This window comes from Manis javanica, chromosome 8 (assembly GCF_040802235.1).
Source record: "Manis javanica isolate MJ-LG chromosome 8, MJ_LKY, whole genome shotgun sequence".
NCBI lineage: Eukaryota > Metazoa > Chordata > Mammalia > Pholidota > Manidae > Manis > Manis javanica.
The window spans coordinates 122,281,677-122,296,590 of record NC_133163.1 but is presented as its reverse complement, the minus strand read 5'-3'; the positions used below and the strand labels follow the sequence as shown (position 1 = coordinate 122,296,590).

Genomic DNA, 14,914 nt, shown 5'->3' with positions numbered 1-14,914 from the left:
TTTACATCCTGGGTATGCACACCCTGCTGGAGAGAGACCACTGGGCTGCAGACCTGTTTCCTCATAGGATCGTTTGATGCAGTACTGAGGCAGTACATTGATAATCCTGCACACTGGACTCTTTCTCCAGCTCTTTCCCTGCCTGCATTGCATGTATTGCGATTGGTATTATCCTGACCTTGTGTTTTCACGCCCGCTCTCCCATTCCTAACCCAGCTCTGCTTTCTCATGCACATTTCCATGGCACTTTATGTGAACTTCTATTGTGATTCTCATCACGTGCATTTTAGTTATTTGCTTATCTATCTCTCCTCCTTCCTTTTTGAGTGGCATGTCTTGGTTATATACTATATTCCCAACACTTGACTATGGTACACAACATGCTCTCATTAAGTATCTTTATCAGATTACTGGAACTAGAACCTAACGCAAACTCTGACGAGCTGCTCAGCGGTTCGTGATCTGAACTGCTGATGGAGTCTCCGTCAGCTCTTCCTCCCCTTCAGGATTTTGGTCAACCTTAGTTTCTTTCAGTAGCCCTAAATTTCATCTTTACTGCCAGCACAGCCCTTCCCTGTATCAGTATTTGGCATCAGGAACACCTGGGGCATGCATTATATTCATATAGTACACATCTTTCAGAATAGTTACTGCAACTGATCTTGCTGATATTAATTTGTCAAACATTTATTGATTGCCTGCTATGTGCTAGAAGCCCTGCTGAGGATATCACAACGAGCATTTTACATACAAGGGAACTGAGAAGTTGGGTGACAGGTATAACATGTTAATGACAGATTATATAACATGTTAATGACAGAACCGCAGCTAGATCTTCCGGCCTCCTGGCTCTCGGCCCAATGGGCAGGAGGCAGTCGTGAGAAGAGTTAGAGTACTATTGTTGGGATGATGTGCGTGAGGGGTTTGCTTGTGATCGTTCTGACCTCTGCTTGAGTATTTTCAGTAATTGAGGAGCTCGGTCTCAAGAGGAAGTACGTTACATTTATTTAGACCATGTTGGAGTCTCGTTCGGCATACCACTTGCCTGGTTCACCCTTCTTAGGGTGGTCAGGTGGGAATTAGATAAACTCAATTCAAGATTCTCTGGGAATGGATGGTTTGGAGAATTCTATGTGGGTTTCTTTAGGGGTCTCAGAGACAGAGGGTGGCTGGCTCTTGAGGGAGTTGGTGTACATCTTGGTGTGGCCTCTGCAGGATCAAGTCAGTATGGTGCTTGTTGCTGTGTGATTTCGTTCAGAAGTTGTTTACACAGAAGTGATATACTTCTGAGAAGGGAGCACATTAAAGATCTAAGAACAGGTTTCTATAAGCTCTAGGTTATGAGGACTTGGCATACTTATACTATGAGGGTATTTCTGTCTTAAGCAACTATTGGACATTCAGAATCAAACCACCCAGGCTTGTGGGGAGAGACGGCTGTATTTTTCCTCCTCCGCTTCTTTGATACTCCGTTGTCAACAAAGCCTCTGTCATTACCACTTCCCTTATGAAGAACAGAACCGATTAAGGTTCCCAGGAGTGCTGCTTATTTCATATTCACTGTTACCTGGGTAATATATGAAATCTATCATTCCATGAATTTTGTGTGGTTGTGCTAGTTAATATAATTTAGAAATAGCTTACTTTACCATCTTCACTTTGATTCCTGTAACACCCTCCATAAAGGACTACTAATGTGTTTGTTTTTCACTTGCACTAGCACTTTCTGTGGGCATACTAACTTTAGTCCCTGTTTTTTCTCCAGGGTCGTCTAGTAGCAGGCACCCAAATCAGGCAACTCCAAAGAAAAGTGGCTTAAAGAATGGCCAGATGAAGAATAAAGATGATGAGTGCTTCGGGGATGATATTGAGGAGATCCCAGATACAGATTTTGATTTTGAAGGGAACCTGGCTCTTTTTGACAAGGCAGCTGTGTTCGAGGAGATTGACACCTACGAGAGGAGAAGTGGTAGCCGCTCCAGGGGTATCCCGAGTGAAAGGCCTGCTCGGTACCGCCACGATGAGAACATCCTGGAGTCCGAGCCCATTGTTTACCGGCGAATCACCGTGCCCCACGGCGCGAGCAAGGAGTTCTGCACTGGTGAGTCGCACCGGGTCCAGGCCTCACTAGCTGTTCCTCCCTTGCTATCATGTTGGCAACAGGATGACCCAGGTTCGGAGTCAGAGTCTTACAGAAGCAATTAACTAAAGTGGCTTGGCAGTTGACCCATTAATTATTGTTTCTTGGGGATTGTGGCTAGTACAGCATCCTTCCTACCACCGCCACCGTGGTAGGGTCTGGTTTCTCTACCTGTCCACTTATATCCTGCATCTGGCAGGATCTGGTTTTCTGTTACTTAGTATGTTATGAATAACAACTAAAGGCATAAAGGCTGACTATCTAGGCTCACATACAGTAGCCTCCCCTTATCCATGGGGATACATTTCAAGACCCCTAGTAGATGGCTGAAACCACAGATAGTACCAAACCATATACTATGTTTGTTCCTATACACATATGCCTATGGTAAAGTTTAATTTATAAATTAGGCACAATAAGGTTAACAACAGTAAAAAAGAACAATTGTAAAAATTGTAGTAGAAGTTATGTGAATATGATCTCCCTCAAAATACCTTACTGTACTACACTCACCTTTCTTCTTGTGATGATATGAGATGATAAAATGCCTCCATGATGAGATGAAGTGAGGTGGATGCCATGGGCATTGTGATGTAGCATTAAGTGTTGTTGACCTTCTGATAGACCATAAGGCTCATCTACTTCTGGACAGCATTGAGAGCACGAAACTGAAACCATGGGTAAGGGGGTGTCTCTGTTACTGCCTGTACATTTTACCAGAAGTTCAGCTTTGTTTTACTAGTTATTTTGTGGTGTAAAAACCAGTTAGAGCTCAAAAAGATCATCCATCATGATCAAGTAGGATTCATCCCAGGGATGCAGGGATGGTACAATATTCAAAAATCCATCAACATCATCCACCACATCAGCAAAAAGAAGGACAAAAACCACATGATCATCTCCATAGATGCTGAAAAAGCATTTGACAAAATTCAACATTCATTCATGATAAAAACTCTCAATAAAATGGGTATAGAGGGCAAGTACCTCAACATAATGAAGGCCATACATGACAAACCCACAGCCAACATCATACTTAACAGTGAGAAGCTGAAAGCTTTTCCTTTAAGATGGGGAACAAGACAAGGATGCCCACTCTCCCCACTTTTACTCAACATAGTTCCGGAGGTCCTAGCCACGGCAATCAGACAACACAAAGAAATAAAAGGCATCCAGATTGGCAAGGAAGAAGTTAAACTGTCCCTGTTTGCAGATGACATGATATTGTACATAAAAAACCCTAAAGAATCCACTCCAAAACTACTACATCTAATATCTGAATTCAGCAAAGTTGCAGGATACAAAATTAATATGCAGAAATCTGTTGCTTCCTATACACTAACAATGAACTAGCAGAAAGAGAAATGAGGAAAACAATTCCATTCACAATTGCATCAAAAAGAATAAAATACCTAGAAATAAACCTAACCAAGGAAGTGAAAGACCTGTACTCTGAAAACTACAAGACACTCATGAGAGAAATTAAAGAAGATCCAATAAATGGAAACACATCCTGTGCTCATGGATAGGAAGAATTAATATTCTCAAAATGGCCATCCTGCCTAAAGCAATCGACAGATTCAATGCAATTCCTATCAAAATACCAACGGCATTCTTCAATGAACTAGAGTAAATCATTCTAAAATTCTTACTGAACCACAAAATATCCCAAATAGCCAAAGCAATCCTGAGAAGGAAGAATAAAGCAGGGGGGATTACACTCCCCAACTTCAAACTCTACTATAGAGCCACAGTAGTCAAGATAATTTGTCACTGGCACAAGAACAGAACCAAAGACCATATGGAACAGAAGAGAGAGCCCAGATATAAACACAAGCATATATGGTAAATAAATGTACAATAAAAGAGCCATGGATATACAATGGGGAAATGACAGCCTCTCAACAGCTGGTGTTGGTGAAACTGGACATACATACAAGAGAATGAAACTGGATTATTGTCTAACCCCATACACAAAAGTAAACTCAAAATGGATCAAAGATTATGATTAGTATGTATAATGGAGGTGGGCACAGGGAGGGCTGTGCAAGACAGAGAAGACAAATAGTGATTCTGCAGCATCTAACTACACTGATGGACAGTGACCATAATGGGGTTTGTGGGGGGGACTTGGTGATGGGGGGAGTCTAGTAAACATAATGTTCCTCATGTAACTGTAGATTAATTATACCAAAAAAAAAAAAAGACAGGGGGAGTAGAGGCCATGTGGGACCTAAAAAAAAATGGATGAAAGACCTGAATGTAAGTCATGAAACCATAAAATTCTTAGAAGAAACATAGGCAAAAATCTCTTGAATATAAACATGAGCAACTTTTTCCTGAACACATTTCCTTGGGCAAGGGAAACAAAAGCAAAAATGAACAAATGGGACTACATAAAACTAAAAAGCTCCTGTACAGCAAAGGACACCATTAATAGAACAAAAAGGTATCCTACAGTACAGGAGAATATATTCATAAATGACATATCTGACAAGAGGTTAACACCCAAAATCTATAAAGAACTCACACGCCTCAACACCCAAAAAGCAAATAACCCTGTTAAAAAATGGGCAGAGGATATGAACAGACCCTTCTCCAAAGAAGAAATTCAGATGGCCAGCAGGCACATGAAAAGATGCTCCACATTCTAATTATCAGGGAAATGCAAATTAAAACCACAGTGAGATATCACCTCACACCAGTTAGGATGGCCAACATCCAAAAGACAAGAAACAAATGCTGGTGAGGATGTGGAGAAAGGGGAACCCTCCTACACTGCTGGTGGGAACATAGCTAGTTCAACCATTGTGGAAAGCAATATTTAGCCATAAGAAAAAAATGAATCGTAATGCCCCTTATTCCCCTTCTCCCTTCCCACCCATCCTCTCCAGTCCCTTTCCCTTTGGCAACTGATAGTCCATTTTTGGATTCTGTGAGTCTGCTGCTGTTTTGTTCCTTCAGTTTTTGCTTTGTTCTTATACTCCGCAGATGAGTGAAATCATTTGATACTTGTCTTTCTCTGGTTTATCTCACTGAGCATAATACCCTCTAGCTCCATCCATGTTGTTGCAAATGGTAGGATTTGTTTCCTTCTTATGGCTGAATAGTATTCCATTGTGTATATGTACCACATCTTCTTCATCCATTCATCTACTGATGGACACTTAGGTTGCTTCCATTTCTTGGCTATTGTAAATAGTGCTGTGATAAACATACGGGTGCATATATCTTTTTAAATCTGAGAACTTGTATTCTTTGGGTAAATTCCTAGGAGTGGAATTCCTGGGTCAAATTGTATTTCTTATACTTAGTTTTTTGAGGAACCTCCATACTGCTTTCCACAATGGTGGAACTAGTTTACATGCCCACCAGCAGTGTAGGAGGGTTCCCCTTTCTCTGTATCCTCACCAGCATTTGTTCCTAGTTTTTTCTATGCTGGCCATCCTAACTGGTGTGAGGTGATATCTCATTGTGGTTTTAATTTGCATTTCCCTATTTAGCAATGTGGAGCATCTTTTCATGTGCCTGTTGGCCATCTGAATTCTTCTTTGGAGAAGTGTCTGTTCAGATCCTGTGCCCATTTTTTAATTGGCTTATTTGCTTTTTGTTTCTTGAAGTTCGTGAGCTCTTTATATATTTTGTATGTCAATCCTTTATCAGATATGTCATTTATGCATATATTCTCCCATACTGTAGGATGTCTTTTTGTTCTATTGATAATATCCTTTGCTGCACAGAAGCTTTTCAGTTTGATATAGTCCCACTTGTTCATTTTTTATTTTTTTTCCCTTTCCCGCAGGTATATGTTCATGAAGGAGTTGCTCATGTTTATGTCCAAGAGATTTTTGCCTATGTTTCTTTCTGAGGGTTTTATGGTTTCATGACTGACATTCAGGTCTTTGATCCATATTGAGTTTACTTTTGTGTATGGGGTTAGACAATGATCCAGCTTCATTCTCTTACATGTAACTGTCCAGTTTTGCCAACACCAGCTTTTGAAGAGGCTGTCATTTCCCCATTATATGATCTATTCTTGGAAATGTTCCATGTGCACTTGAGAAGAATGTGTATCTTGCTGCTTTTGGGTGTAGAGTTCTGTAGATGTCTGTTAGGTCCATCTGTTCTAATGTGTTGTTCAGTGCCTCCGTGTCCTTACTTACCTTAAGTCTGGTTGATCTATTCTTTGGAGTGAGTGTGTGCTGAAGTCTCCTAAAATGAATGCATTGCATTCTATTTCCCCCTTTAATTCTGTTACTATTTGTTTCACATATGTAGGTGCTCCTGTGTTGGGTGCATAGATATTTAATAATGGTTATATCCTCTTGTTCAACTGACCCCTTTATCATTATGTAATGTCCTTCTTTGTCTCTTGTTACTTTCTATGTTTTGAAGTCTATTTTGTCTGATACAAGTACTGCAACTCCTGCTCTTTTCTCCCTATTAGTTGCATGAAATATCTTTTTCCATCCCTTCACTTTTAGTCTGTGTATGTGTTTGGGTTTCAAGTGAGTCTCTTGTAGGCAGCATATAGACAGGTCTTGTTTTTTTTATCCATTCAGTGACTCTTATGTCTTTTGATTGGTGCATTCAGATCATTTACATTTAGGGTGATTATCGATAGTATGTACTTATTGCCATTGAAGGCTTTAGATTTGTAGTTACTAGAGGTTCAAGGGTAACTTCTTACTCACAGTCTAATTTAACTCACTTAGTGTGCTATTACAAACACAATCTAAAGGTTCTTTTTTTCCCTTCTTTTTCTTCTTCTTCCATTCTTTATATATTAGGTATCATATTCTGTATTCATTGTCTATACCTTTACTGACTTTAGGGGAAGTTGATTTGATTTTGCATCTGCTTAGTAATTAATTGGTCTACTTTGTTTCTTCTGGTGACAGCTACTTAGCCTCAGAAAAACTTTCATCTATAGCAGTCCCTCCAAAATACACTGTAGAGATGGTTTGCAGGAGGTAAATTCCCTCAGCTTTTGCTTATCTGGAAATTGTTTAATCCCTCCTTCAAATTTAAATGATAAACTTATGGGGTAGAGTATTCTTGGTTCAAGACCCTTCTGCTTTATTGCATTAAATATATCATTGCCACTCCCTTCTGGCCTGTAAGGTTTCTATTGAGAAGTCTGATGATAGTCTGATGGGTTTTCCTTTGTCATCTTTTTTCTCTCTCTAACTGCATTTTAAAGTCTGTCTTTATCCTTGATCTTTGCCATTTTAATTATTATATGTCTTGGTGTTGTCTTCCTTGCGTCCCTTGTATTGGGAGATCTGTGCACCTGCATGGCCTGAGAGACTATCTCCTTCCCCAGATTGGGGAAGTTTTCAGCAATTACCTCCTCAAAGCCACTTTCTATCCTTTTTTCTCTCTCTTCTTCCTTTACCCCTATACTGCGAATATTGTTCCATTTGGATTGGATTGGTCTCTCAATATTCTTTCATTCTTAGAGGTTCTTTTTTCTCTCTGTGCCTAAGCTTCTTTGTATCTCTACTTCTTCTAATCTGCTTTTAAATACGTCTGTTGTGTTTTTCATTTCAGATACTATATTCTTTAATGGTTTAATCTCATTCCTGAATTCTTACCTGAGTTCTTGAATATTTTTCTGTACTTCCGTTAGCATGTTTAGATTTTAGTTTTGAAATCTCAGGAAGATTAATGTGTTCAGGTTCACTTCTTCCTCTTTCTGGTGTTTGTGGGATTTTGGTTTGAAACAGGTTCCTTTCACATTTCATATTTGTATGTGGTACCCTCTAGTTCCCAGAAGCTCTACTCCTCTGGAGCTGCTCAGCCCCTGGAGCGATGGTGTGGGTTTCAGGCGAGCAGTGCTGGTGCCTACTGGGAGGAAAGAGGTGTTTCCTGCTTCCCGGCTGCAGTGTGTGTCTCCACTGCCAGGGCCAGTGGGCCGAGTGCACAGGGCGAAGCCTCTAAGGCTTGCATTTATAGCTGCCGTAGGCAGGGCTGCCCTCTGGCTGGCCTGGTGCATTGGTGGAGGCAGCAGGTTTCCAAGCTGGTGCCCGCCAGGAGGAAGGCCCAGCAGGCTGTGTATCGCAGTGGTGGGCCCCATAGCTGCCTCGCCAGCCAGTGAGAAGGAGTACCTGAAGCTCTTGAAAGCTCCCAACCTGCTGGGCACAGTACGCCCAGACAATTTTGTCCACCTGTCCTTTCTCTTGAGCAGCAAGCTCTGTACAATCCTTGCCCCTTTAGCAGTCCTCTCACTGTTAGGAAGTCTCCCGGACTGCCTGCCTTTCTTTTGTCCCAGAGCAGCCAGTTGTGGAAACATGTTTTCCACAAGTGACTAGAATCTGTTTCTCCAAGTACTCTGCCTGTCTTAGCTTTCCAGCCCCAGTAATCTCCAGAGCACCATGCAATGTAGGTTTGTGCTCCCAAAGCGGATCTCCAGGGCTGGGTGTTCAGTGGTCCCAGGCCTCCACCCCCTCCCTGCTTCATTTCTCTCCCTCCTGCCAGTGAGCTGTGGTGGGGGAAGGGCTCGGGTCCTTCCAGAACACGGCTTTGGTACTTTACCCTTTTCCTTGAGGTCTGCTGGATTCCCCAGGTGTAGACGGTCTGCTGCAGTCTTCTTTCCAGTTGCTTTTTCAAAATTTGATTTATTTGCTATATTTTCATATAATGTGTGGTTTTGGGAGGCAGTTTCTGTCTCATCTCTCATGCTGCCATCTTTAATCCTATCCCCTAGGTCCTTAAATCTTTTTTTAGCTTTAGAATATTTTCTTCAAACTTAAGGCATTTAAGGCAGATAATGTCTGTTCCCCACAAACCATATTATTAATTGGGCCTCTTGGAATACAGTTTGAAAACCACTTTTATTAAATGATCTTAAGAGCTAAAAGGGAAATCATAGTCATTTTAATAAGTAGAGAAGGAACTGAGTATAATAATCATTTTGGTTTAAAGTTTAAATATTCAGCAAGGAATATGAGTCTTGAATGCGAGTAACAGCTACAGGGAGAATGTTGGAGACAGCGTAAGTACGTTTGAAGGAAAAATCAGATGATGTGGGTCTTTTGCAGACAGCAGTAGGGCTCTGTTGTATCTGGTTGTGGTGAGTATAGAAGCTTGCGGGTGCTCACCATGTGAATAAAATAAGCAGACTGTCAGGCTAAGAAAGACTATTAAAATTGTCTCTGTCTTTCACTAACAGATTCAAGTAATGTCCTAAACGGCACTGACAGTGTGACTTGCCAAACTCCTTTGAGTTTTGCCACCTAAGGTGTAAAGGCAGACAACCTGGCTGAGAATCAGGCTTAATGTCAGATACCAGGTTTTAAGTCTTTTCAAAGGCTGCCGTCAGCTAGCAGGTCAGATCGAGCTCTGCGGTCCTGCTGTCCCTGACCGCTTCCCCTTTGACTGCCCGGAGTTGTAGAATAAGCTGCCACTACTGGTAGCGCTCTGAGCTACCAGTGTGCTTGGATCACACAGTATGTGAGTTCCCTGAAATTCCTGAGTTTGGGGAGATCAGAGCCTGTCTTGGAGTGAAGTGGCTAAAAGGGAGAGAATAACAATCAGGAAAGATGGTCAGATCTGAAAGAACCTGAGAAGACATTTGCTAAAGTAGGGAAAAGGGAGAGGTGGGGGTTTTTCCTCCTACACACTCTGCGTCCCCGGCTGGATCTTCACACTTTAATGACAGAGTGAAAAGTTCCCTCCTGTCCCATGGAACTTATTTGTCCAGAGTTACCATTAACGAACATCATACAAACCGCATGTGTTGGTTCTCGGCCAGGAACTCAGGGAGAGCAGCTTGTGGTGTATAGAAACCAGTCACATGACAGTGAGGGCATGAGAGGCCCTGCAGCCTCGTGTCATCTGTTTTTCCTGTGTTCTCGGTGCTGTTAAGGAGTGGAAATGAAACCCTTTTCCAGGGTTTGTGCTGGAAAGCAAGCAAGCGAGTAGTTACCTTGCTCAGCAGTTTCTCCTACAAGTGATTTTTACTTCTGTCTCTGCTCCAGCTCTAAGGCACAACCCTCAAAGCAGGTTTTTACTGAGTATTACTCAGTGCATGGCTGGGGACACTTTTCCAATTGGATTTACCATCCAGATGTTAGGATCAGCGTAAGGCAAACTATCTGGAGTGTGTGGGGAAACAACGTAGAGCCATAAAATGTCAGGTTAGTTGATCACCTACTATAATTTTCTCATTTTACTGATAAAGATATTGAGGCCCAGGGAGGTAAAGGCTCTAACAGATCTTATCTACCACTTTCCTTTCCTCTTCTGAATGTGGTAAAGTTAAAGAGGAAGAAGAATATAGCATAAGAAGAGAAGGGCAGTTCAGTGGCAAAACAGGCCGTAGTCTTCTCTCTTTAGTACTCCCTCAGACATGGACCAGCCCGGACCAGCAGTTCTGGGGAGGAGTCTGTCCGGCTCCCTAAGCTAGCCTTACGGCATTCGCGTCCTGGAACCCCAAGTACCTTGTTGTCTACTGATCCCCAGAGTAGCAAGGGAGAACATGGTGGCCGCCCGCTCGGTGGTGGCTTGGGCTTCAGGCTGGTACCCCGCACACTGGCGGCACGCTGAGTAAGTGGGTCGCCGGTTTCTAAGCCATTACTCTCTGACTGCTCCGACTCCCATTGCCGATACTCTTGGCCAACTATGTGTGTGTTGCTGAGGGAAGATCTGTTGATTGGGAATACACATTCAGGAAGCAACTAAATTTAGCTCTTTGTTTGACCCAAATCTTTTCTCTCTGGAAGGCCCTTGGAGTTCCTTTGATAGTGCTGTCTCCACCAGCCACAGATTATCAGACATTCCTCCAGCTTGGACCTGCCCTGCTGAGTAATGGTATCCAGTGGTCACATGCATGTGTTTTAAGGTTGACTATTAAATGCTAGATGTGTGTGAGCACTCTGTTCAGTGGTGAGAGGTCCCCAGAAAACACTGGTTCAGGGAGTGGTAAGGCTTCAGAGAAGAATCTTTGTTCAACCTTCATAATATTATAAAAGGAATACTCAAGACAGTTGGGTCAGTCAGAACACCATCCTGTTGTACAAGTCACTATAAGACAATCCTGTGTTCAAGTTCTAAAATGTGCTAGGAAATGGAGAGATACCATATATACCTGGAGTCCAGTGAGAGTATGCACATTAAGTGCCTGGGTGTTGAGAGGCCAGAGAGGCCCAGAAGGCTGGGCTGATTGGGGAAGACTTATAAAGAGAACAGGACAGAAGCCTTGAAGCAAGGACAGGATTTCACAGGCCGAGAGGAAGAAGATACTCATGGGTAGCCTGGTGAAAAGTGTGAGTAAAGAGCTGTGTGAGAGATTGGCCACTGGCTGGTTTGACCAGGGCAGAGTGTTCATGTGGGGGAGTAGCAGGGATTAAAAATAACTTTGGACCAGAGCACAGAGAGCCTTGTGTGCCAGTACTGTCCTTCCTTATGGCCATGGGGGACAGCTGAAGGATTCTGCAATGACATGACTCGAAATATCTTTTAGGGAGACTGGTCTCATGATAGATTTCAGGGTAGAATAAGAGGGGAGAGACTGGAGTGGGAAGACCAGTTAGGCTCATGACTTAACTAAAGCACCAGGAGCTTGGTCCTCAGAATGGAAAGGAAGACAAAAGATGAGAGAAGTGACCAAGGGAAGTTTGATGATTGAAAACAGGTGGAAAAGGATTGAGTGAGCAAGAGGATTCAAAGGCATGGAGCCTGTAGGGCAGGAAGAATGGCTTTGAGAGTCTAGTTGTAGTTGGATTGCATGAGTTTATAGTGGACCAGGTCTACGTGGTTTGGTGATTTTTCCTCCTGCAGTGTATTATCTTTAAGGCCAGAGAAAGCAGACAGTTTGGAGTTGCCACAGTGAGGGATAGAAAGGTGAGCAAGTTGTAAAGCCTTTAAGGAGGTGGCTTTTGTAGAGTCAGAGAATTGAGTTATGTGGCCAAACGGGGGTTACTGAGCCTGTTTCCTTATCTGTAAAGTGGGGTAGTACTTGCCAGCTAAATGAGATCATGTGGGAAAGTAGCAGCACAATGCCTGGTTTATAACTGTTAGTCTGTATTCCACTTCAAGTGTGAATTGAAGAGGCTTCCTCAGGTTATTTCAAAGCATAGACATTTATACAATTCCTGCTGTGTGCCAGGCACTGTTCTAGGTAGTCATTGCCCATTGCTTAGCGTATAGAGTAATCAAATGTGTAAACAAACAAACAAACAATAGAAGTTTGTATAAGGTTTAGAGGTGTCAGAAGGTAGGGTGGGAGCCTGGTTTAGAAGACACAACATCATTATAATCAGCGTTGTAATACTGAATGTTCATTGGGTATTTATTATGTCCCAGGCACCACTCTGCGTATCTCATGTGCTTATCTCAGTTAATTTTCATGGCATCTCTTTGAGGTTGCCCTGTTGTCCCCACTTTGTTATTATCCCCATTTTGCTGGAGTTAAAGTGTTCCAGTAAACCTTTCATCAGGAATGACTTTGAAGTGTACTGAATTCATTCCTGGGGTTCTAATAAATTTTTCTCAGTATTTTTATCCAAGAGCCCTTCCTTTTGGGTAGAATTCTCATTTAACTTCCACTATTTGTTTTCCACTGTATAAGTCGCCTTCTGTCCTCAAGTATGTGGAAGGCCAGGTGGGAGGCAGAGAGTGCCACAGGTGCAGGCACTGAATCTCCACAGCTATCCCATCTGCTTTGCCTGAACAATGTTCCTCAGCTCATACCTATGTGTCTGAGATTTGGGGAGCAGCAGGTCAGTGAGGGTGACCTGAAGTAGAGTTGCCATTTACTGCTGCAAAAGGATCAAGTCAGAGTGTGAGTGAGGCGCTCTGGTCTGAGCTTCCTTAGAGTCCGGCGCCACTTGCCCGTATTCATTTCTCTTGGTAAAGCATTTCTGGTTCCCACTCCAAAGGGGAGCAGATGAACTGTAGCTGGTGAAGCTACAGTTGCTTTGTTTCTGCTGCTTTGTGGCTTGCATCTTTTCTTTTCCTGCCTTGGCTAGCTAAGTCTCTGAGCTTCAGTGGGGATGTAACTGTTTGTAGAGACAAGCATGGCTTTCACCGTTCCAGGCCGGCAGTTGTCTTCCGTTTCTGCCTTTGAGCTCTGGCTGCCTTGCTCTGCGTCTTGTTATCAGTGTTCTAATGCTTTCAAGACCAGCAGTGTTTTTTGTTTTATTTTGGTATCATTAATCTACAATTACATGAGGAACATTATGTTTACTAGACTCCCCTCATCACCAAGTCCCCCCCACATACCCCATCACAGTCACTGTTCATCAGTGTAGTAAGATGCTGTAGAATCACTACTTGTCTTCTCTGTGTTGCACAGCCCTCCCCGTGCCCCCCCCCACATTATACATGCTAATCATAATGCCCCCTTTCTTTTTCTTCCCCCCCTTCTCCCTCCCTTCCCACCCATCCTCCCCAGTCCCTTTCCCTTTGGTACCTGTGAGTCCATTCTTGGGTTCTGTGAGTCTGCTGCTGTTTTGTTCCTTCAGTTTTTCCTTTGTTCTTATACTCCACAGATGAGTGAAATCATTTGGTATTTGTCTTTTTCCACCTGGCTTATTTCACTGAGCATAATACCCTCTAGCTCCATCCATGTAGTTGCAAATGGTAGGATTTGTTTTCTTCTTATGGCTGAATAATATTCCATTGTGTATATGGACCACATCTTCTTTATCTACTGATGGACACTTAGGTTGCTTCCATTTCTTGGCGATTGTAAATAGTGCTGCGATAAACATAGGGGTGCATCTGTCTTTTTCAAACTGGGCTGCTGCATTCTTAGGGTAAATTCCTAGAAGTGGAATTCCTGGGTCAAATGGTATTTCTATTTTGAGCTTTTTGAGGAACCTCCATACTGCTTTCCACAATGGTTGAACTAGTTTACATTCCCACCAGCAGTGCAGGAGGGTTCCCCTTTCTCCACAACCTCGCCAACATTTGTTGTTGTTTGTCTTTTGGATGGTGGCCATCCTTACTGGTGTGAGCTGATATCTCATTGTGGTTTTAATTTGCATTTCTCTGATGATTAGCGATGTGGAGCATCTTTTCATGTGTCTGTTGGCCATCTGAATTTCTTCTTTGGAGAACTGTCTGTTCAGCTCCTCTGCCCATTTTTTAATGGGATTGTTTGCTTTTTGTTTGTTGAGGTGCGTGAGCTCTATATATATTTTGGATGTCAGCCCTTTATCGGGCCTGTCATTCATGAGTATATTCTCCCGCACTGTAGGGTGCCTTTTTGCTCTACTGATGGTGTCCTTTCCAGCAGTGTTTTTATCTCCTAAAGAATAAGTAATCAAGACAGCTGCTTGGGGGTGTATGCGTTGAAAAGGAGCTTTTTGCATTTAAGGGGTGACCATGGAAGAGGCTCACCCTTAGGGTAGTGGAACCTTCAGCACAGTTGTGCTCCTGATGAGGATCCTTCTCACCCAGAGCGTCAGGTGTCTGCTGCGGTGGGACTGGGCGTGCTCTCGTGCTCCCGTTGCCTTCTCAAACACTGACCTGACCCGGCTCGACCTACATGGGCTCCTGCCTTGGTTTTCCCATTGATCCCCATTCCCCATCCTATGTTTACAGGTTAGACCGTGTGCTCCAGGGATGCCATTCCCAGGGAGGCATCAGGAGGTGAAGTATGGGAGATGTTTTGGGCCAGTATGCCTGCAGTAATACACCTGTGCTCCTGGACCAAGTGCCAACACAACTTTCCTTGGAATAGAACTAATGAGCCTAGATTCTGAAACTGTGTCTCTGTAGGCACACTTCCTTGACAGGACTTGGTTGACTTTGGGAAACTCGGGT

At 43.0% G+C, this 14,914-nt stretch overlaps 1 protein-coding gene across 5 annotated transcripts in view; it reads left to right on the top strand.

The window, feature by feature from the left end:
- EDC3 (enhancer of mRNA decapping 3) overlaps nucleotides 1-14,914 on the top strand; it is a 73,715-nt gene that overhangs the window by 38,700 nt on the left and 20,101 nt on the right. For all 5 annotated transcript variants that reach the window (XM_073212192.1, XM_073212188.1, XM_073212189.1 and 2 more), the window contains one exon: nucleotides 1,766-2,101. In XM_073212192.1, the coding sequence (XP_073068293.1) occupies nucleotides 1,766-2,101 (336 nt within the window). The remainder of the gene's footprint in view (nucleotides 1-1,765; nucleotides 2,102-14,914) is intronic.